The 24697-nt window shown below is 45.0% G+C and overlaps 1 protein-coding gene across 1 annotated transcript in view; it reads left to right on the top strand.

The window, feature by feature from the left end:
* The first annotated feature begins 6863 nt into the window (after positions 1-6863).
* nfatc1 (nuclear factor of activated T cells 1) overlaps positions 6864-24697 on the top strand; it is a 38004-nt gene continuing 20170 nt past the window's right edge. The window contains exons 1-6 of the mRNA XM_070846842.1: positions 6864-6882; positions 7426-8482; positions 8864-9023; positions 14512-14714; positions 16796-16968; positions 18861-19001. Of these exons, the coding sequence (XP_070702943.1) occupies positions 6864-6882; positions 7426-8482; positions 8864-9023; positions 14512-14714; positions 16796-16968; positions 18861-19001 (1753 nt within the window). The remainder of the gene's footprint in view (positions 6883-7425; positions 8483-8863; positions 9024-14511; positions 14715-16795; positions 16969-18860; positions 19002-24697) is intronic.

Below are 24697 nucleotides of genomic sequence, written 5' to 3'. Positions count from 1 at the left end.
GTTCCCTCACCCCCTCAGGGTGATTGTCTGTGGGACGCTGCTTTGGGCACTAATTTTATGACTCCGTTCATGTACTTCTTTTTGTCTTTACAACAAATCCTTTCACATTTTACCAGAGAGAAGACATGTTGAAAAATGTAAATCCACAGTTATCTTTACACATATTGGGCTTGTTGAGTAAAGATGCTTGTAAGGATGTTTTTTTTTTTTCTTTTGGAGCAGAATCGTGTAGATACAAACTTCCTCATGTCGACAGACTGCCCCCTCAGTGTGTACCACAGCAACGAACTGGTCTATGGTAACCACACTTCCCTGTAGTTACACTAGCTCCATTCTTGATTTATGTAAACGACCTTGGGCACGTGGAGCCTGTGCAGCCATGACCAACAGTTGAGAGATAGTAAAGTGCTGTGTGCCTCGGGGAGCTGTTGCTCAGTGTTGTGCTTGAGCGTCACGCCAGCTTTGGGACCGTTAGGGAGAGAAAATGAACCTCCCGGCCTTTTGCAGACGCTCCCTCGGCTATGAAAACTCCTCCCTCGGCTGTAACCAGGCAACGGTCCTTCACAACAGGAAACAGAGCAGGGGATTCCATCACAGCGGCCGAGAAAAAAGGAGAACATTGATGGGAGACAGGAAGTCTGACTGTAAGAAAGAGCGGCGAGGGTGGGAGGGAGTGGCGTGGTGAGAGGGGGTGAGGGGGTCACCACTCCTTGAACAACACCAAAATATCCGACCTGCCTCAAAACAAAACACAAGCATTTTTGAAGGTACAAAAAGATATAAATAAAGATATTCCCCTCACAGTAGCTCAGACTAATCGTTATATAAATACAGGGTTGAGCAATAACAGTGAGACAACAAATGCATCATCAGGTGGTGAGAGTTCTGGCTTCCCAAACTCAACATTTCATTTTCAAAAAGTGACAACAGCAGCTTTACTCATGTGGTAATTTTACATGGTGAAATGTTACGTCCTCACCACACATTTTAGTCCGCGCTCAGCTCTAACTACCTTTCTTTTCATCTTTTGTGTCTTTTCAGGCTTTTCAGTGCCAAAGACCCTTTGAAGTTTTTACAATTTTTTTTTGCTTGCCAGTAGAGGTTGCAGATTACTTAATGTCCCCTGAAGCCAGTTTTCTGGTCACAGTCTGAACTCAACTTGTGGTCATAGGGAGTATTTATAAGGTTTTATTATTCTACATCAAGAAACACTTTATAAAATAGCACTTATGAGTGCACATATGGTCAGAGGGGTGTGCAAGCAGGCTCAGAAACACAAAGAAGTACAGTAATAAGTTTTTTTTTTCAGTTTCCTTCCAATTCATTTTTCCAAAACAAACAGGTGATTCAGCAGTGGGAAATCCAGCATTTTGGGCTGGTTGTTTCTTAGTTTATGAATAATTACAACAGTGTCCAATGTTCCTTCGTGTTTTTGTTCAGACGCAAATAAAGCCAGGCACTGGATTTTGAGGGTTAGAACTGTGGAAAGAAAAGCGAGTTGAGGTCTTTTCCACCTCGCTGTGGCCAAACCACGTCATACCGGGCAGGGTGTTCACAAAGTCTGGCAGTGGCCACATAGGGAATGGCAGATGACAAAAATGTGTGGGTTTGTGACAGTGAGACCACCCCCAGCCCCCCATACTTTAGCCCTCCCAGAGTCTTGAAATAATGATGCACCCAGCAAAACCTCAGGAAACGTAGTCAGGATCACAGTGAGACGTTTAAATGTTTCCCGGACACAAGATGATCTACAGCCTGATTAAATTAGCAATGTGATTGTGTCACTCATTAGCCAAAAAGATTGCACCATAAAGAATGCTTTGTACTGTATGTTGCTTTGTGTTGTCTTCTCTAAGCTGCACTCTGAGCTCACAGTGAAGGTCACACATTGGCACAGTATGAAGGTCTCACTGTTGACTTTAGGGATTGAAACCTGCTTATAATGCAACCTTGTAATGGAAAAAACATATTTTCACATATAAACCATCTTAAATCTCGTAGTTAAATAGGTGCACTTTGGCAATAATGACAAGCAAAGAAGTCAAGCGGTCTGTTCACTTGCTCCTGCGGGATTAAAGGGACAACTCCGAGCCAATTCATTGCTGAACATCCAAGTTGCCCAACAGTTGCCCTGTGCTTCACTGCCTTTAAACCTCAAACTGTATGTGAAAGTCAGTCTTTGAGCTGAACAGCTGAAAACCTTTTTTTTTTTGCGGTCCTCCAATGGTTGATTCATGGTGCTTCAGTGATGTAGACCTGTACTCGAGGGAGTGTCAGCACACTGTGACATCACAGTTGGGTGTGTTTACAGCTTTAACCAAGCACACAAACAAACTTAGAGCTTTCAACAATAAAGGTCACTGAAACAGCTCTTCAACCTTTAAACATGCAACTGATTTGATTGACCTATGATCAGTTTTTGAGTTGATATAGAAAGTCCAATGTTCACTCTCTTTTAGCTCTGCTTTCCTCACCACCAGCCCCTGAGGTGAATATTTGGCTGTTTAGCTGCTGAATGCTCCACCGCTGCAAACTTTTCCTGTCTGACAAACTGGACTGGATTGCTGTGACACTTAATTCCCTAAAGACTTAACTTGAGAAATCATTTAAGCCTCAAGTTTTGACAGCAACAAGCAGGGCTTGGCACATATTAGCGTAGATATATTAGAAAGTCTCAGACAGTTATGTAAGAACAGGAACTTTGAAAGTACTGAAAGGAAAATGTTCAAATGTCGAGTCAATTTAATAGCGTTCAGAGGCTCGACCTGCAGTTTGCTTATGAAGCTTGTGATCCATGACTTTGATTGGACTTTGCGCTCACGCACAGAAACTTGAGTCTTGTTTTTACAAGTCTGGAGACTTGATGTGGACTTGTCTCAACTGACCTGAGACTTGATTCAGACCTGTCCCATGAGACTTAGAAACGACTCTAGTATGAAATGAATTCAGGGTGAGTCACTGTGAGTCCTCTGTTCGCTCTGCCTTGTCTAAATTATCATCGCAGGACGTTGGTGTTGTTTCTGATTATCGTCTGTGCTCTTCTTTCAGTTGTGGCGCTGGATCCATCCGGTCTGTAGTGGCCTGTTACCAAGGTGTCCACTAACCAGCACCAGACCTGACTGGAAAAACTACCAGCCCCGGCACCACCCTGACGTAGAAGAGTCCACGAGTCAATCAGCAGCAGAGCTATTTATTAACTGCAGACGGGTGGAAGTGTTTACTGCAGCACATGTTTCAATTACACACAACTGTGGTGTGGCCCCGTCCCCTTTTTGCCCCAGTTAGGCCCCCAACCTCATGAGAGATTTCCATGAGGTCAAAGAAACGAGCGGGGCTCTTTAATTGGCTGGAGAGCCACCGAGCCACGTCCCCATGATGAAACAGACAGCTAGGGTTTCACAAGTGCCGTCACTCCCTCAGATACTCCGTTGGAGAGGGAGCTCTGCCAAGACGAGATCTCAATGGGTGAGGAGGGAATATTTGGATGTGGGGCATGCATGCCACATTGTTGCACAATGGAGGCAAATGTGGATTAAGAGCTGATTTTTGAAAGAGCTGCTCTACAGCCAAAACTAAAATCTGAGATCTCGGATAGATGGATCAAAATTCACTCCTATGTTTCTCTGTCTTTTGCAGGTTAACTTTCCACAGTATTATCCAGTCAGAGACATCCAGGGTGCCTTTAGGTTAGAAACTTAAAACAATTAAACAAGTCTAGACAGCAGCTTTTATCCAATAAAGTGGGTGACTCAGTACATGCACAGTCTTTAGGAATAGATTGCTTGGCCCATTTTAAAATCATTATGATTATTGTTCCCTAATTTAATGTATGGCTTTTTAGGCACTAGCCATGTGGCTTTAGGAATGTCTGTTGGTTGGTCAGTCAGTCCACCTCTTTGGTTCAAGACTGAAACATCTCAACACCTGAGGATGAATCCTACTGACTAATATTGTGGTTTTGCAATGAAATGTTTTGATGCATTGTCATGACAGTTGGTGCGCACGTTCATGCCGTCTGATGGAGGAATTATTAGGAACTTTGTCGAACCTCTTATGATTCATCTTGCACCATCATCAGGTCAAGTTTTTTTTTTTTAATTTGTCCAAAACTTTGTTTTATGACCAAATAGCTGCCAAACTAGTCACACTGAGTGTTGGAAATGACACATAAGAGAATCTGATTATGGATGCACACCATAAAATGACCTCACAAGAGGCAAAATACTTTGCTAGGTTATTAGACAACACAGAGTTTTGACCTTTAAATGTAGACACACCTTGACTTGACACTGCAGTCCGCCACCGCTGAGGGTCACACCAAACGGGGCCAACTGATAGGAAGCTGTAGTGCACTAATGTAGCTTCCCACCTCCAGGGATAGACAGACTCTCAGAGAGCCACCATGTGACTATTGTCATCACAGAAACTACGGGCCCGCTGCCAGCTGCTGAAAGGTCCAGACCTGCCAAAGATAGCAACAACCCAGCCTGCATGGGACTGAGTGCACTGAGGAGAGAGAGGCTGAATATGTATACACCAACCACAGAGAGCGGCCTATGAAAAAGTCTATGAAGAATCTCAGCTCAGCGTGTCAAATGACTGGGTATAAGACTTGATTTTTATATAGTACTTCTATGCAAGTACGGATAATTATGTGTTTTGTGCCCCGCAGACGTGCAGTCTGTCAGGAGGAAGTGGAAAAGCAATTATTTGCCTTTGCAATAACTTCAAAACCCCACGAAACGCCCACACAACATCCAAAGGAAGTTTTGTTTCATATGTGTCTCCTGAAGCAGCACTTGGGCTCTATGTTGTGGCACGTTTGGCCCAGCTCACCTGTCCTCGTACCTGCTGCTGCTGCTGCTCCAGCTGCAATCTGAAAACCCCGCAGCCTTTAACCGAGCATCCGTCTGCTGCAGCCAGTTGATGAATGGCTCTTTCAGGGTAAAAATGGCAGCAGTTTAATGTAAAACGCTCCTGAGGATTAGTCTGCACATAAATCTTGATTTAGGAGGTTCCATGTGCAGTGTCTTGCAGCAGCACGTTGATGGCTCCTTTGTAAATAATGCCAAGGGGAACAGATACTGTAGATAATGTGGGTGGAAACTGCAGATTGATGCTGTTCATACTCATTAAGTCAGTCATGGATCATGGGGACATAGTTTGAGCTACAAGATTTCTTTTAACATCAGTCACCCAACAAATCAGAGTGTTTTTTTCTGTGCTGTGTCATTTGAACTCTAGTTATTCCACTGTTTACATTCAGAAAGTTCTTCCCCCTGGCTCATATTCTGCTGGATTTGCTCTTGCAGGCGCTGTTTGGGATACTTCTTCCCAATCACTGGACGTTTTCACTTGGCTCTCCAGTGGCGAGGCTTCTTTTATTCATCTCGGAGCCTTCAGCGGTGCCTGCCAGCTTCGCTAATTGGCCTCTTATGCCTCTGGAAACCCCGGTGTGAGAGAGGATCTCCACTGGACCCATCTGGTGGTCGGACGCGTAGATGCGTCAGAGCGCGGAGGGGCGTTGCGCCGCCGCCGAGGTGATCCCCGAGTTTAAAAGCGCAGAGGTCCTCTGAGCGCAGGAGCAGTGCGTCACAGCGACCCAGCAGAGCCAGGATCCCCTGACACAGAGGCAGATATCTCAACCCAGCGACGAAAATAGCTTTTCTAAGAGACCACATCCACCCCAACCATGATCTTCTTCCACATGTTTTAATATTTTGGCGCATCACTCTTAGATTCTTCCATTTTGGATCCGACTTTTCTCTCTTTTAAAGTAGAAGCAGCTGTTAACTAAACCTTTTTCTTTTTTTTTTTTTTTCTTTTTTACTCTGTTGCTTCTCATTCTCGTTGTTTGTTTGCGGTGACACAGCGAGAGAGGATCCTGAGCAACAGCTGGGGACTATATAAACTCCGCTATATGGATACGGAATCGCTCCCATCTGCAGCTGCACTCAGAGTTTGATCTCAGACGTTGGATCTCTGCGCAAAGAAGAAAATGAAATCTGCTGAAGAGGGTGAGTTTGACTTTTATTTACCACTGTGGACTTTCTCTCTTGTTATCCCGGCGCAGTAAAGCTGTTCATGTGGGATTTGGTGAACTTTTCGGCATTGTTTTGACGCCTCGCATCCGGATACAGTAAACACTGATGCGGTCTTGAATTGGGGTCTTGACTGTACTTTCTCCCAGCTGGATGTCTTCATTCAGCCCGAGTGCATCGCAGTTAGAAACAGTTTTAAAGCAGTGGTGCAGACGTTCAGTGTGGCCCCTCCCTGCTGATTTGGGCATGGTAGGCGTGGTCCTGCTCTTGTGAGACACTCATGACTAAAAAGTGCTCCCAAAATAGTCAGAATTGAACCTGAGCTAAAGCCTGATATGGCATTATAGGTAACATCGTGTGTGATTCAGCTGCAGCCATGTGATGGCTGAGCCCCTCAGGCTACCTGTTAGGATGTCAGCTAAGTCTGAGCTGTCTAATTATAGAAAATAAACATTTCAGTGCTACTGTGTCACACACCACAAACAGCATTACATCTAAGCATAATTTTCTTTTATTACAAGGAGTCATATGGTGCTGCACTGATGTCATAGTCTTTATGGTGGGGCCCCTAATTCTCTTTAATTTACAGCAGACAGGAGCTGTGGTGACTGCAGGCTGTCTGACTGCATCTGTCTGTCTGCAGCAGCCGCCTCCATCCGTATCAATGCGCTCCACTGTGGTCACATTCACCCAGCCTCATGCACCATGTAACCACAACTCCCGTTCCCATGTTCCCCCTCCTCTGCCCCTGGTTGTGACCTCATCCGCCGCCACAGACAGGCAAAGTTTCATATGACCCAGTGGGAGCGTTGGCACGAGACCATGAGCTTCCCCAGGCAGGGTACAGCGTGCACCTTTACAGCATGCAAAGAAACGACTCATGTCCCTCCTGTGTTTATTTTCGATGGCTGTTTGAACATGAAACTGGCCAACAAAAGCATCAGTGTGTGTTTTTTTAAAATGTTACAGTTTATGGGCCGCAGCGTGTGCATTAGGTGACATAAATCTGGCAGGGAGGAGTGGAAAAAACCCACCTGGTTTATCCTTTTTTGTTATTTTTAGACTGGAGTTATTTTTGGCTCCTTTATTCGTATTTCCCACCTTTGCTTTGTATAATTTGAGCCATTCAGAGGCGTTTTGTGTCGCTCCCCTCAGTGTGTTTGGGGATCCCCATCAGAGGAGGCGAAAAGTTTTAACTTGCACACCCTCTGCATCGGGAAATAGCCAGGTCCAAATCTGGTAGGCGAGCTGTTCTTTTGCCATTATAGGCAACACCTCTGAAACAGCTCTCATAAGACTTGGCAGCTGTCTACCTCTCAGTAATGGAGCCAGTGAATGTGTGTTTGATTATCATGGTAACAAACTCAATCTGTTTGCTTTGCAGATGCATATGGCTACACGCCAAATGTCAGCCTTTCCCTCCCACTGGGCAACCCCTGTCTTCCCTCCCAGTATCACAGCCTCCAGTCCAGCCCCACTATATCTGTCTCTGTCACGGAGCCTCACACCTATGACACCCACGATGACATGAGAGCGACCGGCTACTATTCATCCTCAAACGTCCGCCCAAATGGAGCCCCGACCTTGGAGAGCCCTCGTATCGAAATAACAGCCTACGGTCAGTTTCCTGAGGATGAGGTGGAGGAGAGCAGCCTTCCTGTTGCCAAGAGAGTCAACTCCATAGTGACGCTGACCCTCCCTAGTGCAGATGGTTACCGCGACCCCAGCTGCCTGAGTCCAGCCAGCAGCATCTCCTCTCGCAGCTGCCACTCCGACGCCTCCTCTTACGAATCAGGCTTCTCCTACAACTACGACAACTCGCCCCAGAACTCCCCCTGGCAGTCGCCCTCGGTGTCCCCCAAGGGCTCCACCCTGGCCCTGCCAGGTGATGGCTGCACATCTGGTGGCTCTCCTCGCCACTCCCCCTCAACCTCCCCGACCTCCCCTCGCACAAGCGTGACAGATGACAGCTGGATGGGTCAGCGTGGCTCCAGGCCGAACTCCCCGTGCGGTGCAAAGAGGAAGTACAGCTTCAACGGCAGCAGGGCATCGCACAAGCACTACCCATACACGCCCAACCACTCCCCTGGACTGTCCCCGCAGACGTCCCCTCGCCTCAGTGTCACAGAGGAGACCTGGCTGCCAAACACCAACCAGTACACCAACTCGGCCATCCTGGCAGCCATCAACGCCTTAACCACAGATGGCGTGGCTGACCTCGGTGAGGGAATCCCCATGAAGGCCCGGAAAACCAGCCAGGACCACAACCCCACAGTCAGCCTGAAGGTGGAGCCTGGAGGCGAGGAGCTGAATCCAGGGGAGCTCTGTCTGGACGAGCACCCCTCAAACCGCCTGCCACTGAAGAAGGAGGGCTACTGTGGGGGGTTCCTGGATGTGCCCCAACAGCCGTACTCCTGGTCCAAGCCAAAGCAATATGTCAGGTAAGCAAGGAACGATGAGTTACAGCTGAAGGTCTGAATACTGAAGATCTGTTCAGGCCTGAAAAAAGGGCTTGAGGGGGATTGTCTTTTTGTGCTCAAGATAAAACTGCAAATAAATTTAGAACTGTTGTAGTACTTTTGCAAACTGAGGAATGATGAGAAGTTTTCTGTATCACATACACTTAATTTGCATTGGTTAACTATGTATATTTACTGATGAGAAGTTTAAACATATTTGTAATTTCATAACCGGGGTTATTACAAGGTCTGGCATATCACAGCGTTCACATTCTGCACATTCTACCTTGATAAGTGCGTCTAAAATAAGCCCTCCTCCCTGCTTGTTAAGTTGACATGTCGGACATGTTTTCGCCCCCACAGCCCCTCCCTGCCAGCTCTCGACTGGCAGCTGCCGTCCAGCTCGGGGCCGTACAGCCTGCAGATCGAGGTGCAGCCCAAGTCCCACCACCGAGCCCACTATGAGACGGAGGGCAGCAGGGGGGCAGTTAAGGCCCTGGCAGGAGGACACCCCGTCGTTCAGGTCTGTTTAAACCGGCGCTTTTCAGCTTTTTGGTCTTCATAAAAAGCAGTGTCCACCTACGTCGCCCCCTCACAGGTTGCATATTTCTACGAGCTGTGAGCACTTTAACCAAATCCTCATATTTCCGTCCTTAGATTGCGTCATATGGATATTTCAGATGTAAAATCATCCAGTATGTCACAAGAAAAAAACAACATAATTTTCACATTCATCATCCTGCAGCCCCTTAGTTTTATGTCACAACCCCCTAGTGGACCCAAACTCTGTGTTGAGAACCCCTGAGCTCGACTATTTGATTTCCTGTGATGATTAGACCAACACCCGGTGCAACCATTAGACTCATTTTCACTCCTGCTCTTTACCTCGTCACTTCTCGGCTCAACACCGCCCCCCCCCTCCCTGTTTTTCACCACATGTGTTAAAATAGATTGGGGCGACATGTGCTTTGTGGCCTGGCTGTTATGTTATTCAAAGATGTCACATTTCTGAATGGAATACCATAGGTATGCTATTAGACAGTCAAGTCCACTCAGTCGGTTCCTGTCCAGACAAGGGTGACTCAGAGTTTTCCATTGCGTGGTCAAGTGCGGAGCAGACAGTTACAAAGTGATGTAGCATGTCCAGTAAGAGCTTAGTCATGAGCTTTGACCACAGTAGCTCTGGTGGTCGAGTCTAAAGAAAAAAAATGTGAACAACTGCAGATATGTTTTGGTTATAAACCCATGTGGTCCCCCAACCATTACTCCTCACCGCTGACCTCAGTCTCTGAATAAATAAAGGGTCTGCAGTAAGGAGTCTGGCAAAGTGAGCGGTGAGCCGGGCTGTCAGTTTAATTAATACCTCTTGACGTTTTATTAATACATTACAATAAGTCTACGAGTTAACCAGACGTTCGTCACACTTGGGGGAGAGTTTTCTGTGTTTGCCCTTCAGTTTTGATAAAAATGTCTTTTTGGCATGAGCAGTTTTTTCGTATTGCCACAGAGGAGCTCTTAGCTAATCATGCCCTTTACTTTGAATGGGAATGCTAAGATTGCTAAGCAGCCATTTTAAGGACAAAAAGGCTGTCAGTGAGAGGATGGGTGATACTGGCTTTCTATTTTGTAATTCACACCAGGGCAGATTCTGACGAAATGATTTACTCAAACTTACCCGCCTCTCTTCCCCGTCCATTCACTGCACAGCTTGGTCTGGCTGGACAATAGCCAGGAGCACCCTTAGGTCCAAGCTGGTTTAGCTTAGCTCTTATCCTGGCTCTCTTCCCTCCCCCTGGGCCCATCTCACCGCCCGCTGTGGCGTTTGGTTCGGCTAGTGTAGCGGGATGGTCGGGAGATGCCAAGGGCAGTGATCATGTCAAAGTCTGCTGCTCTTAATCCAAACCCTTGGCTTCGTTTTCCAGTGCATATTTCTGTTTCTCTGTGGTTTCTGAGATGCTCAAATGCAGCCTTCATTCTGGGAAACACTGGTTATACTAGTGCTCTACCTGCCCAACACCAGAGAGCGACTAGCTGGTGTACAGTATGGAGCATTTAGCACTTTAAGAGACAGATACTTCCCTCAGGCATTGGTGGAGACCAAAATAGAGTTACAGGAGAGTGAATATTGTATCATATTGTTGAGTTTTAATATAAAACTGAAAACAAATGTTGGCTGATGCTTGTTTGCATGACATAAACAAACAGTTTTGTAAAGGTCCCACTAAGATGTACTGAAGAAAAACAAAACTATTAGTGCTCTTTGCTGGAGAAACTAATTTAATGACCTCTAATGAATAATCTCCAGTTATGGTTAATTATAATTTAGAGTTCCTCTATAATAACTGCAAAAGTTTAAGTTTAGTATGACATTAAACTACAGTAGGATATGAAATGGAATTGGGACATCATCCTACTGAACAAACATTTAGTCACTAATAAGCAATTATTTAAAATCCTTTTAGGTGAAATTTAACAGTGTTTGTGATGCATTTGTCATTGAGGAGAGAACATTGGAATAAAGAAATAAAAATATTAGATCTGTATGCTGCAGCGGAATAAGACGTGAGGACTTGAGCCACACATGTCTGCAAGACGTGCGTATTTGTCCATGAGAAGGTGCTAATGATTTAATGACAGGGGTCTGGGTTCACCCCAGCTTGAAAAGAGAGTATGTTCTCTTTAAGCCTAAACCCAAACCCCCCACCCCACCACTTTTCCGCCAGCTACCACCCCAACCACACAGACTTCCCTTTGTTTAGGAAAGTTCCCGTGTGTGCGGCTGACATCATCGCTCTGCGTCCTGCGGAGGCGGCAGCGGCTGAACCACACACGTTTCTGGCAGGCTGTGATGGAGATGTTGGAGGAAGCCTCAGCAGAGGCAGCCCCATCTCTGTGACTTCCTGATTACATGTTGCACACAGCGCTGCAGCCTCTTCTGCGGACGCTGGCTGACGAAGCCCCTGCGGCTCGTCTCGTCACTCCTCTGACTCAAACCCGGCGCAGACTTTACTTTAGAGTTTATTCTGGACGTTCCTGCTCTGTGTGGTACACTTTTTCTCCACGTCCAGCATGCAGCACAGCTAAGCCAGCCATTTTCCGTTCTTTTTCAATGCCATCGCTGCTGCCTGCCTCGGCTCAACCACACCCGCCCATACGCCAGCAGCAAACTCAAGTATGCCCCTCTGAAGTGCTTTGTGCAGTCCTCACCGCGGTTAATGCTCAGGGTTTCATGCTGTACTTAGGTGGAGAGGAAATACCCCCTATTCAAGCCTGTGAGGTCTTCTTTTTTTCCCTCTGTCTGAAGTCAGCGTTCATGATCTACCCATTACTTAAAAAACACATCCAAAGAGCTGTTTTGAAGCACATTTTTGTAGATTATTTTGGAGTCCTGTGCCTTTTCTTGGCCTTGATCCTTGTGATGAAATTTAGATTTCTTAACAAAAATGTGAGTAACAAATATGTGAAGCAAAAAGCGTGACAGGATGAATTGCCGGTCACACTGAGCTATTCGTCTGTGGACTAAACTGGAACACAGGAGGCCGTGTGTGTGTGTGTGTGTGTGTTTGTGTGTGTGTGATCATCCTTTTGTAGCTGGGAGGGTCTATGATAGGAATGGAGAAGGAGCCCCAGTTGCCCTCGACCCCTTTCTCCTCCTCTTTGGTGCCTTGAGCAGCCGCAGTCTCGGCATTCCTCTTGTGGGTGATAAAATGAACTAGGGGTGGCTGCTCTGCCAATGTCAAGCTGCCAGGGTGGAGGAGCGGAGGGTTTACATCAAGCGGTATCACAGTGATTTAACTGCATCAACAAAGCATAACTGTTGTCTGCTGCAGCTGCTTTATGAGACCGATGATTCAGATCACAGAGCAAAAGGAAAAAAAGCAGAGTTTTCTTGATTTTAAGATTGCCACTTAGATGATTTTAGGTTTTGAAATAATAGATGACAATGCTGACATGAGCACAAATGTCTCTACAAAGCCACACAGCTGAAACTGTTCAGATGACATTATCAAGTTTGATTATTTCTATTTGATGCCGATAATAATTCAAGGCAGATAATCAGTAATCTGTTTGTAATTACAGTTTGAAAGTAACCTTGTGAGCGAGCCACCTCTCTTCATCACACTCCTTCCTGCTGCCTAAATAAACAGCATTGCTAGGCAGCAACCCATTTCCTTACACAAATATACACGGCTTTTGCAGGCTCTTAACCCTGACAGGGATCCTCCTCCAAATCACATGTTGTGCCTCCACGGCCTGAGCCTTTCGCTCTCGTCGTAGGCACTTTTCCGCCTCGAGTGCTCTTCTTATGTTCAGTAAGTGAAAACTGTGGTCGTCATTTCAACATTTCCCTGCCGATCGTTTCAGCTGATAGCCTTATCCACAGCGGTGTGTGAGTAGGTGGGGTTCACTGCTGGCCTTTATAACACTTTGACAGAGTCTGTGGTTGGTGATGTGAATATTATATGTCCATTTTTCTTGCCTACTCACATCACGTTTGATTCATAAGGTCCCATTATTTCAGTTTCATTTGATATATATATACATACATATATATATACACACACACTGCATACTGTTCTTTATGTTTTGCAGTTAAGTCTAGTTAAGCTAAAAGTTGCTTTGGATGAATTTTAACATTAACTCCTCATAGATAGAACAGTTATATTTCCACGACAGGCCGACAATACTAGTTGGCCTGATAATTAGCAGCATTTGAAGTGCAGCACAGTTGCTCAGTTTTGCTGGAAAGGGTGTAAAGGTTTGAAGTCCACTTGTGATGCTTTGGCTGAAGAATGTAGAGGAAAAAAATGCAATAATTTGAAATTCAGTTCATTTTATTATTAGTAATATATGATACAATGTACTAAAACACTGAAAACAACATATTTATAGCGCTGGAAGATGAAAATGTTGATCAGCGTCTCACCCATCTGGTATACAACATGTTGACACATTTCATCTGTTCACATACCTGCTGGATTTATGACATTTTCACTGTTATCCAACAAGAACAGTGTAAAAATCTTTGCAGAAATGTAAGACAGTCTGTTCCACCATCTGTGCTGCTGTTGTTGTGCGCACAAAGAAAGCCACGGATTGCAGCTTTAACTTTCCCAACAACTTTAAATCCAAACAACTTGTGCATGTGATCTATACATTTAATGGATTATAGTTAAAGTACATTCCTATATTGGGGTCCCTGTAATTTCCTGTTTTATTTCACTGTTTCTTTTAATCGTTTTGATGTCAAAATGTCAAGTATTCTGCTCTAATTCCCCCCCGTCACACTGTATGGATAACATACTCTGAGACAGTGTGTCAGTAGTAGCCGCCGTTCTCAGATTTCAGCCTGTGGGTTTGGGCTTCATGCCTGCATTCTGCAGTTTGGGTGGTTGAGGTCATCCTGGCAGGAGGCCTCCTGTCAAGCAACACCTATGGAGGTTTGGGAGTACTTTAGAAGCTCTGGGTCGAGCCCACCAGATACAGTGAGCAGCACTTCTGTGCCGTCTCCAGCTCCATCGTGCCGGCATCATGTTACTGATAAAAATCAGAGCAGGGTCACTTTTTAGAGTTTTTCTTGACCCTGATTGGCCGTGGCTGGTGGGACTCACATGACCTTGAGTTTTCTGAAACACTAGCTTAGTCTTGTCACAAGGCGAGCGCAGCACTCACAAATCACAGTGCTGCTCTCTGTAGGTGGTTTTACTGCTCTCTGGCAGCAGCTACCCCTGAGGTTCAGCTACTGTGGGATCAACATCTTGGCAGGCCTTACATGAACTGATGGAGTAAGTGCATACGAGCCATTGGTAGTAAATTAAAGAAGATGAAAAGGGTGATTACAAGATCCTAAATGGGTACTTTGTTTGAAAACCATCACACTGAGAGCCTGACCTCCAAAAGACCTACATTTGTTTTTAACAGCTTGCAAGTGGATGCTTTTTTTTTTTTTTTTGGAAAAGGCTTGAGGGCTTAACCGCAACTGTGTCTTTTCTTTCGATCTCCACTCTTAGCTCCATGGCTACATGGAGAGCGAGCCTCTCACCCTCCAGCTGTTCATTGGCACAGCTGACGACAGGCTGCTGAGGCCCCATGCCTTCTACCAGGTCCACCGCATCACCGGCAAGACAGTGTCCACCCCGAGCCACGAGGTCATGCACAACAACACCAAGGTCCTGGAGATCCCACTGCTGCCGGAGAACAACATGCGGGCCATGTGAGTATCAGGCTGCACCCGTCCAGTCCAGACTGATTTGGTGATTTGTAGTTTAAAAAAGCCTTCACATGTTTACAGAGGGTTTAAATTAAACTGATCTATAATTTAAGACTTAGTGTCAGTTCACTGACAGATCATTGTGGGCTTGTCCTAAATTATCTGAGACTTGGACTTATTCTGACTCTGTAGGTAAAAGTGGCTAAATCTGATTAACAGGTGAAACATCAGGTGTCTTTTAGCACAAGTCCAAGTCAAGTCTCAAGTCATTTGAGTCCAGTCTAAATCAAGTCTTGTGTCAGTCAGGACTCACGTCAAGTCAGAGGCCTCCATAAGTAAATTCGAGTCAATAACCAAGTGTTATATATGTGAGTACTGATCATTATAATAATACAGTATATGAGCCTCTTCCTGTTTGCTTCCCAAGTCATGACTAATTAACATAGACTTGACCTGGTCCTTTCTAAACTGGCTTTAGACTTGACTTTAACCTCCCAAAAATATTCAAAGATACCTCATGGTGTGATACACTGAGCCACGTAATGTCCAAGACACACAGTAAACACCAGCTGCTCTGCAGAGATGTGTATCACTGTTGTCTGATGAGTTTACTGCAGCCGAGGTATCCTTCCGGTCCTGTAAAGGGGGGTAGCTTTGTTCCTCTTGCTGCTTTTCTAGAAACACTAATGATCTGGAGATATGAAGTTTGCTCCTGATGTACAGTAGTGTGTGTTTGTCCGTGTGTGTGTGTGTGTGTGTGTGTGTGTGTGTGCAGTTTGCGTGTTTGGGTTGTGAAAGTGTTGCCCTCTGTACACAGACGAGTGGCTTTCCCATTTTATAAGCCTCAGAGATCAGATTACCGGGGAAGCTCTGGGCTGCTAACAGGGACCTGGGGTTTGTGTCTGAGCTGCAGGCGGTAGCAGCCTGCTAACATCAGCACTTTCTCTGCGTTTTAATGGATGTAACACATAAGCTCCCGTTATACAACGACTTCAGCTCAGGATATGGCTTCTCTCTTCTCATGGAGGACACGCCTCAGAGTACTTACAGTGTAGTCGAGGGATTTATGGGAGATTTATTCCTTTTGACATGTGCTCCAGTGTGAAATATACAGTAGATGTTTTATTATGTGGTACAGAACACAAGCATTATTATATTTCTGAAACAGTTAATCATGATGATTTAGGGGGGGTGTTAAATGAAATCATTAATCAAGATCAGTTGATATTTTTTTAGCTAATATGAAGCCACAAATGGTGTTGGCCAACTTGGTACGACTCCAATTTACTCTTAAGAAATTAAATGATACCATTAAAAAGTATTGCCCCTCTTCTTGGTATCTTTCTTTCTAAAACTTCAGGCACTGAACGGACGCCTCCGTATGTGGTTTTGCACTCAGCTTGTCTGCGTGGGCGGAGAGCTGAACAGCTGGGGTCCTTAGCATCAACACCTGATTACTTCGCCAGTGAAACGGGCCTCGGAGTCTGGCGAGAAGAATGTTAGGGAGTGTTCAAATGTGTGTAAAAGTTGACATTAACTAGGCTTTGAGGAATGTGGCATCAAGTAGCACGGCGATGGAAATGCCAGAGACTGTTTGGAGAGACTCAAGGTTTTTAAGTGTGAAAAAGTTAGATGAGTACAGTGAAGACAGAGAGGAGGGGGGTTATTAAGTGTCCGATGAAGACACTGTAGGAGAAATCGTTCTCGGTTGTAAGATTTGTGTAAGGGGATCAGTATTATATAGTAATATTTCAGGAATCATCTCCTGTGGATCATAACAAAGATGTAATGACCATTTTGTGACAGAGCCGTTTGTTTCTAGAGTTTGACTTTAACCCAAGAGTGGCTGCACTGAGGTGTAAAAGCTCCGTCGGGGGTGGTGGTGTTAATCATCTGTTGACATGACCGCAGCCTCCTTCAGGACTGTGTTGATGGAGCCCAGAGTGAAAGTCAGACTATAAATCACAGCCTGATCAACCGTGAGAGTGAACACAGGGTGTCATTAATGCATGTGATGATGTTCCTGGTGGACACACAGACTTTGGCAGACTCTAACTCCTCATCTTCTGCCTCCCCAAACACAGGATCGACTGCGCTGGGATCTTGAAGCTGCGTAATTCGGACATCGAGCTGAGGAAGGGGGAGACGGACATCGGACGCAAGAACACACGCGTACGGATGGTTTTCCGCGTTCACATCAACCAGGCCACAGGGAGGACGGTGTCTCTGCAGGCTTCATCCAACCCTATCGAGTGCTGTGAGTACATATTCTCCCCTTTGTTTTTCCTTGAACACATCGATCCTGAAGTTCAGGTTAAACTAGTCGGCATACTTACCACTACCATGATGGACGGGGCCCTCTGAGGGGTCAGAGGATAAATGTTAGGGGCAAGATAATCAGTTACAAACACAATAAAAACTACATTCATCTCTGTCAGATGTACTTTAACTACACTGTTGGATGGACTTCCTTTAGATTTGGTGCAGATAGAAATGTTCCCCTCAGAATGAGATGTAATAACTTTGGTCATCCCCTGACTTTTCATTGAACACCGTCATCAGTTACAAATTTTGTTTTGCTTGTTTTATGACCAAACAACGACGGTCCCCTCAGCCTCAGCTGTGCTTTGTGTTCACTGCTAATTAGCAAATGTTAGCAGGCCAACACACTAAGCTAGCTGGTGAACATTATCCCATCGTTATTACCGTTTCAGGCTTCTATTATTTACTCTAATCAAACAATCAGAAAGGAAGTCAGAAGGGAAACCACCGTCAGTCCATCCCAAAAGATCACTTGACATCACTAAATTAATCAGTTAGTCAATAAGAAGAAAATCTGATGATCAATTAATCCTAAAAATCATTTACCAAACAAAAATGTTACTGGTTCAAGCCTCTCTATTACTAATCTACTAGGATTTGCTTTTCTCTGTTCTTTTTTCTTTGTAAATTAAATATTGTTGGGTTTTGGGCTGTTTTTCAGACTATATTGTCTATTTGAAGTTGACCCCTCGGACTGTGGGAAACTGTGGTGGATTATTTTTAATAATTTCTAAAGGTCTATAGACTAAACAATTAATTTCCTAATCAAAAGATAAGCATTACATTAATTGGTGAGGATGGTAATAATTTGTTGCAGCACTGTCCCTGGAGCCTCTGCAGACCTGGCGCGAGTGACTGTGAGCTACATTTTAATTTGACAGTATTTGTCTCAGTTAAAGCTGCATAGACTTTGCTCAATAAACGTCATTGACTCTTTGCGCTGCACTGCAGTTGACCTCTCACTGGACCGGGATAAACTCAGGCAAATCAACCACTTCATGTGGTTCTGGCAGTGAGAGCTGCCACAGAGATTAAGTCTTATGAGGTAAATGAAAGACAGTAGTTAAACCATGATCTCAGCCCCTTGAAATAGACCATTGTTAGTTTCTGAACGACTGCCACAAAGCAATTGTTTTGACCAAAATTCACTTTTTTTGTGTGAGTGAAGCACAGAGACTGACAGAGGGAGAGAAACAGAGAGACGTGGGAAAGATTGATGGTTTCCAAAGACAGAGAATCAGAGTTTTATCAGAATCAGAACGCAGGAGTATTACAAAAAGAAAATTTCAAAAGAATCACAAAAAGACAACCGTCATATGAGAAAACTATTCCCTTCTTATTGAACCTCTGTTCATGTATCCTGGTCAATCACGATGAAATTACAGAAGTCTTTTGCAAGAGAGGCCTGGCCAAGACATCAGCGTTACATTAAAACAGAGAAGGTTTGAAAGTATTTCGTGGCAAGTAGTGTATCATTTCAGAAAAACTGAACGCTAGTGAGGAATGAAAAGGCCGAGCCAGAAGGTAAGAGAGAGGAGTAAAAAAGACGTGGAGAGGAAAGATCCTCTTAAACCAAATATTTGAGTCAAAACATCCACCATAATTTGAAGAAAGCACAAATAAACACAACATGGAGCCTCTCCCTACTTACTGGGAAAGAGGCAGCTTAATTTTAGCATACAGAGGTGGAAGTTTACAGCTTCACCGGCGGCTCTGTGAACGCCGTCTAGGTAGTGATTCAGCCTCAGTCTGGATGCTCAGGTCTGCATGGGGAGTGGGTGTGTATTAGCTGAACGATGAGCCCGGTTCCTCATCTCCCTCCCACAGCCCAGAGATCGGCCCAGGAGCTGCCACTGGTGGATAAGCAGAGCCTGGACACATGTCCCGCCCTCGGAGGGGAGAGGATGCTCCTCGACGGACACAACTTCCAGCACGACTCCAAGGTGGTGTTCGTGGAAAAGGCTCAAGGTAAAAAGAAAGGGAAGAAAAAAAAAAAAAAGGAGGAGGAGTTGGAGAGTTAGCGCTGCGTCGTCTCGGTACAGCCGTGTGTGTGTGTGTGTGTGTCTTTGTGTGTCTCCCTCTCCGTTGTTGGAGAAACCCCAGGACTGCCTCCCTCCCTCCTCTCACTCCTCTCCCCCCGCCGTCAAAATATCCTCCATCCTGCCAGAGTGCCACATGTGGTGCACATTAATGCGCTGTATTTTTAACCCAGCAGATTTACATTTGCAGAAGTTTCCATTGCCTGTTCAGCAGAGGAATGGATCACAAATGCAGCATGAGGTGTGTGTGTGTGTGTGTGTGTGTGTGTGTGTGTGTGAGTGTGTGTGTGTGTGTGTGTGTGTGTGTGTGTGTGTGTGTGTGTGTGTGTGTGTGTGTGTGTGTGTGTGTGTGTGCGTGCATGTGGTGTGGATCCATGCACTTTTATGTGTGTGTGTGTGCCATGCCTCAGTATTTGTGTCTCTTTTTTTCACTTTAAGCCCTTTTGGTTTGGAGGCGGGGGGACTGCTCCCAGATGTTGATACGAGGAGGTTTACAAACAGCAATTTCCTTGATTAGCTGCAGCAACGCAACGTGAGGTACGGTTAGGGCCAAGGCTGAGCACGTGTGATCCTATCAGCCCTGTGACTCATTCAGAAAAGAGGGAAGCCTTGTCATTGTTCCACCTGCAAAAGGAAGAATTCAAGGCTGCCCGGGCACACAGGCGCCCCCCCACCCCCAACCCCCCCCCCTCCAGCACTGTACAATGGAGTAATGAGATTGTTTATCAAAACAAGAAGTGATTGAGTGAGCGAAGGCAGCGCTCCTCTCTTCCCCACGTCTTTGATTAACGCAGATCTCTTCCTGAGAGGAAGGCGGATCAGTGTAGCGCTTCTCAAAGGCTGCGGAGACAATATTAGTGTCACTGCTTGGACAAAGAGCCACACTTTCTGTAGTGTGAGTGAGTCAGTGAGTAAAGAGGGAGCTCTGGTTAAAGATAGATAAATGTAAATATACTTGGAAATGATTCGGTGCTTGTTAAAACTTGTAGGTTAACTCTAGTTAGCCATGTGCTCATTAGAGAAGTTTGGACTTCTAATCTTGAGAATTAAGAACAATTTTGTGGATTTTTCAGTTGCGTAGCTACTTTTAATATGATTATGTTAATCTGGCTACTGTTTAGTAGCTTTATAGTTCCTCAAATTAGTACAAAGCATGAGATTCTATGAAAGCTGCAAAAAAAAAGCTAGTTACTTAAGGTCATTTTTCCTTTTCATAATTCCTTTGTACTGATTTGAGGAACTATTTTGTTTTGCTCATGTATCCAATGGTAATGCTTTTTCCGAGGTCAGGATGAAGACTTCATGTTTAATCATTTTATTCTGTTATACCAGTTGTCTTTTTCAGGAGCCTCCAAGTCCATCTCTGCTTGACTTAGTCAAAGTAACTAAAGTTGTAGCTCTGCCCGCTAAAGTTTAACCCAACCAGTGAGTTCTCTTCCAAACTAAAACTGCAGTCCAGCAGACGGGACGGACGGTGTGCTGTGAGAGAAAGACATGAGCAGATGTATATATTAGCAGTCCTGTTTGGGTCGGGAGCTGCTCTGGTTCTGTTCGAGCCCCGAACCCGACTGTCTTTAGGGCCATGAGCAGGCTCTGGACTGGTGTTGATGGGTGTGCTCGCTTGTTTTTGATGAGGGTTTCCCCGCGTCTGGCACCCGCATCAGATTCCTGGGCAATCCTACCATGGAAACACCCTTAAGCCAGGCTTCCACAACACTGCCCTCCCTCCGCTTCCCTCCATCCTTCCACCTCTTTATCCAAGCTGCCTCTGTGCCACCAGCTCTCAGTTCATTAACTCTGTGAGCTGTGGGCTCCCTGCGGATCATCCTGGGTCTTCTTTACAGCTGCTCTCTGTATAAATAGATAGGTAAATAGATGTAGTAAACAAGTAGAGACATCATTAATCTCTGGAGTGAAACGGCATCATTGGTGTAATAAGATACAGGATAATTGAGATGAGAAATATGACAAGATGGAAAACAACTCATTTGCATTTGTAAAAAAAAAAAACATGCAGCTCATCTCAGCTTTCACATCCTCACTTGGAAATGTAATATGCTTTTGTTGTTATTCAGCTGAAGCCAAAGCAGAGCTCTGAGAAACAGTTTAACAATCTAACTCATAAATCCAGACTGCTGGATTTTGTTGCCATATAGAGCTTAAGCATTTAATTTTACCGATGGACAGTTTTCCTGCAAATTTTCCCATAAAGCGCTCTCGCAAAATGCCCTTCACAGAGCTGCGGTAACGCTCACATGCTGTGTGTTTGCATGTCTTTCGTACTTACAAGCCTGTGTGTGTGTTTGCGTGCGTGTCAGAGTTTCCCCTGTCATTACAGGCAGGATGGGTCACTCTGCCGTAAGAAGCTGCCAACAAACTAAAAGTTTCATTTGTTTTGGTGTCTGTTTTAGTGCCTGATGGTCTGAAATGGTGTTTCCACTCTGCTGACAAATGAGATTCTTTGGTAAACATTGATTTGTATGTGTTTGAGGGAAAGAAAGCCAGGAAGAGCCAGCGACAGTGAGGGATCATATTTTTTTTTTTGTGTGTGTGATCATGTTCAGTTTTATATTCATGTTTTTGTTGTTGCTAGCCATGACTCATACTGAAGGAAATCCCTTGTTTCCCCCGTAGAGATCCACTCCGTCACCTGTTTTGCAGTCAGAGCACAACAACTGAAAACAGTAACTGCGTGTCAACTTTGCTCCATCACGCCACCTCCTGCTCCTTCTGTCTCCCGCCTCACCGCCGCGATAGCATCAGATAGCAATAAACGAGATAGCATCGGTTCAGTTGTCACTCCTGGTTACAGCCAATCAGTCATCAGAGATTACTGTACGACCTCGGCACTGCAGACATCAGCCTGTAATCTAAACCCGACTCAATCTCACCTTGCTTTCATATTCCCCAGCCTGCCCAGAAGATGCTGTCTCTGATAAGACACAATCGCTCCATTTGAGAAATTAGGCCCTGCTGTCCTTTATTCACCCCTGTTTTTTCTTGTGGTTTAGTGGTGTATTGGAGGAGTTCTCACATGTAATTTATTATCTGCAAATAAAGGCCAAAAGTACAGTAATCTAAATCCAAATGAAAGACAGAGTGAGGTGCAGAGATTAAACAATAAGAAAAATTGAATGAAAAAGAGAGTTTGTCTTTTTTTTTTTTTTTCCTCTAAACATTCAAATACAAGTAAGTTTATGGAATTTTAGCCTGAAGACTCACATGGAGGTCATGAAGAGAGTGGCGGCGTGGTGTAGAGAAATAGTCATCACTGTTCTGTGAAAACACGCTTGTTTCCAAAATGTCAACGCCTCATTCGCTAAGAAAACAGTCCAGTTTTCAGCCTCATGACAATCCATTCATCAGCTAGTCTAAGAGTTTGTTTAGCCGAAGAAGAGGGAGAGTTTTTAGTTTTTCTGAAAACATCAAAATCACCTAATTTAGACACACACACACACACACACACACACACACACACACACATGGTTTTCAATGGACAGTGAAGATCAAACTATGTTATTGTGATACTTTCTATCGATATTATGATATCTTATAGCGAAGCATTGTAAAATAAATGATATATGCAGCATAGTGCAGGCTTAGTAAAGGATATGATAAGATTACACTAAACCAAATAAAAGTAAACCAAAGTAAATAAAACACATCATATTTAAAGTAAACAAAACTAGACTAGACTGAAACGTTTGCAAAGGCCCACTTAATAGCTTCCAGCTGCAGCTCATGGTCTTCATTCACAAGCAGAGCTAAACTAAAGCTTTTTCTACAACTCATCGGCCTTTTCATTTTGTTTTACTTGTCTCATGTCAGAGTGGATGACCCCACTCGTGCCAGAGCCACTTATTCATTATTCATATTGGTGCGCTGACGTCTAAAAACGTCTAAATTGAGATTTAAAATATTAAAAAAGTCTCTACCCTCTCTTCCTGTTTTGTTAGTCTTCCAATCTGCCGCCGTCACCTGGCGACTCATGAGTCAAAATCTGATCATCTGACTGATGAGTTTCTGTCTATTTAGTTGCTAGGCAGATGTCACAGTTTAAAACAGATATGTGTTATTGTTATTGTGCTGTCAGCTTCCTCACTGGTTACTTTCACTTCTTTTTTTTTTCTTACTCTCAGTCATTTTAATGAAGTGTGGTTTTCTGCTCAGTGTTTCCCCACCGTGACTGATAACGGCTTAATTTGAGTGAGAGATCCTGAAGGAAATCCTTGCAGAGGAGAAACCCTCCAGTGAAAAGAACACTTTCACATCTGGCCTGCTGCATTGGACAGCTGCCTGGTCTGCTGCAGTCGGTATCATTGTGAATAACCACTTCCCTGATCCATCAAACTCCTCGGCTAAAGGGCGGCTGTGCTTTTGTTGACCCATCTTCCTCACCTGTCCACGTCTCTCTGAGTCAGTGAGTTGGAGCTTCAAACAGGTAGAGAGACCAAGCTTTCCGTGTCTGACTGGAAAACCCCAACAATTTTGTCGGATTGCTTTTGGCCTGAGCAGCCGCACAAGTAAGAGAAGCTGAAAATTGAACCGTGAGAGGATTATAGCTGCAAGGCTGCCAGATGGTGTCTGGAAATACCTGTAGAAAATTACAGATAGCCGTCCTCCTTTAAGCCCACGAGAGCTGTGAGCAACATGACAGTAATGTAACAGCGGGGCTGTTTTAAACATGAACGCTGTGGAAGCTCAGTGAGCTTTGCTAGCTTTGAGCGGTGGTTTTGTTTGGGAGGGAGTGGCGGTCAGCGGGCTTCGGTTTCATTGCAATTCACAGAACAATGACTTCCACTTGAAGCCACTCAGTGGTTTGGCTGCCTCTGACACTCTGGAGAACAATGGTTGTTTTCATAAACAAATCAATTACAGTCACATAAACAGCAGGGATTATGTTTTCATAAATTACATTGTATGATTCATAAAAATCTCAGCCTCATTTGAGAAACTCCAGAGATTGATATCATGATGAAAGCACCTCCCCGCGTCCAGATGACGCTGCGCAGTGACAGACGCCACTGTATCTGTAAGTAGCGGATGTCAGTATCTCCTCTTTGGCTGGTGCCATTTATCAGCCCGGAGCTCGGCTCAGCCTCCTCCCCTTCCACACCGCAGCAGCTTGCATGCAACATCCAAAGTCCACGTGTTTTCAGGGCGGTAGGAAGGAAGACGTTTCAGTCATCAGTCAGAGGACAAGGGAACTCTTTCAGTGTGCCACATGGGCCTGGGTAGAGCATGTGTTTATATTTACTGTACGTTATGAGGGCTTGGGCACACGCCACCCCGCTGTTTCGCTGTGGGCACCAAAGGTTTACTCCACCCAGTCCCAATTAAGGAGCACAAGGAGCTGTTTGATTCCCTTTATAAACCCAACATGACAAATAACTGTATTGTATATTGCCTGATCCCCCTCGGCTGCTTTGACTCTGTACAGCACACCGCCGCTGTGTCATTGACTGCTCTGTGTTATGTCTGTTCTGAGAAAGTAATGATTTGTATAGACCATTGCTAACGAAATGTGAATTGTAAGACTTCTGCGAGGCTGGGACGCAGCCAAGGCGAGTGGAGCTTGGGCGTTGTGAGAGCTGGAGAGGGGTACTGGGTTTATATGGTCAGGGT

The sequence above is a fragment of the Pempheris klunzingeri genome, chromosome 16 (genome assembly GCF_042242105.1).
Source record: "Pempheris klunzingeri isolate RE-2024b chromosome 16, fPemKlu1.hap1, whole genome shotgun sequence".
NCBI lineage: Eukaryota > Metazoa > Chordata > Actinopteri > Acropomatiformes > Pempheridae > Pempheris > Pempheris klunzingeri.
This window is presented reverse-complemented; position numbering and strand designations above follow the sequence as displayed.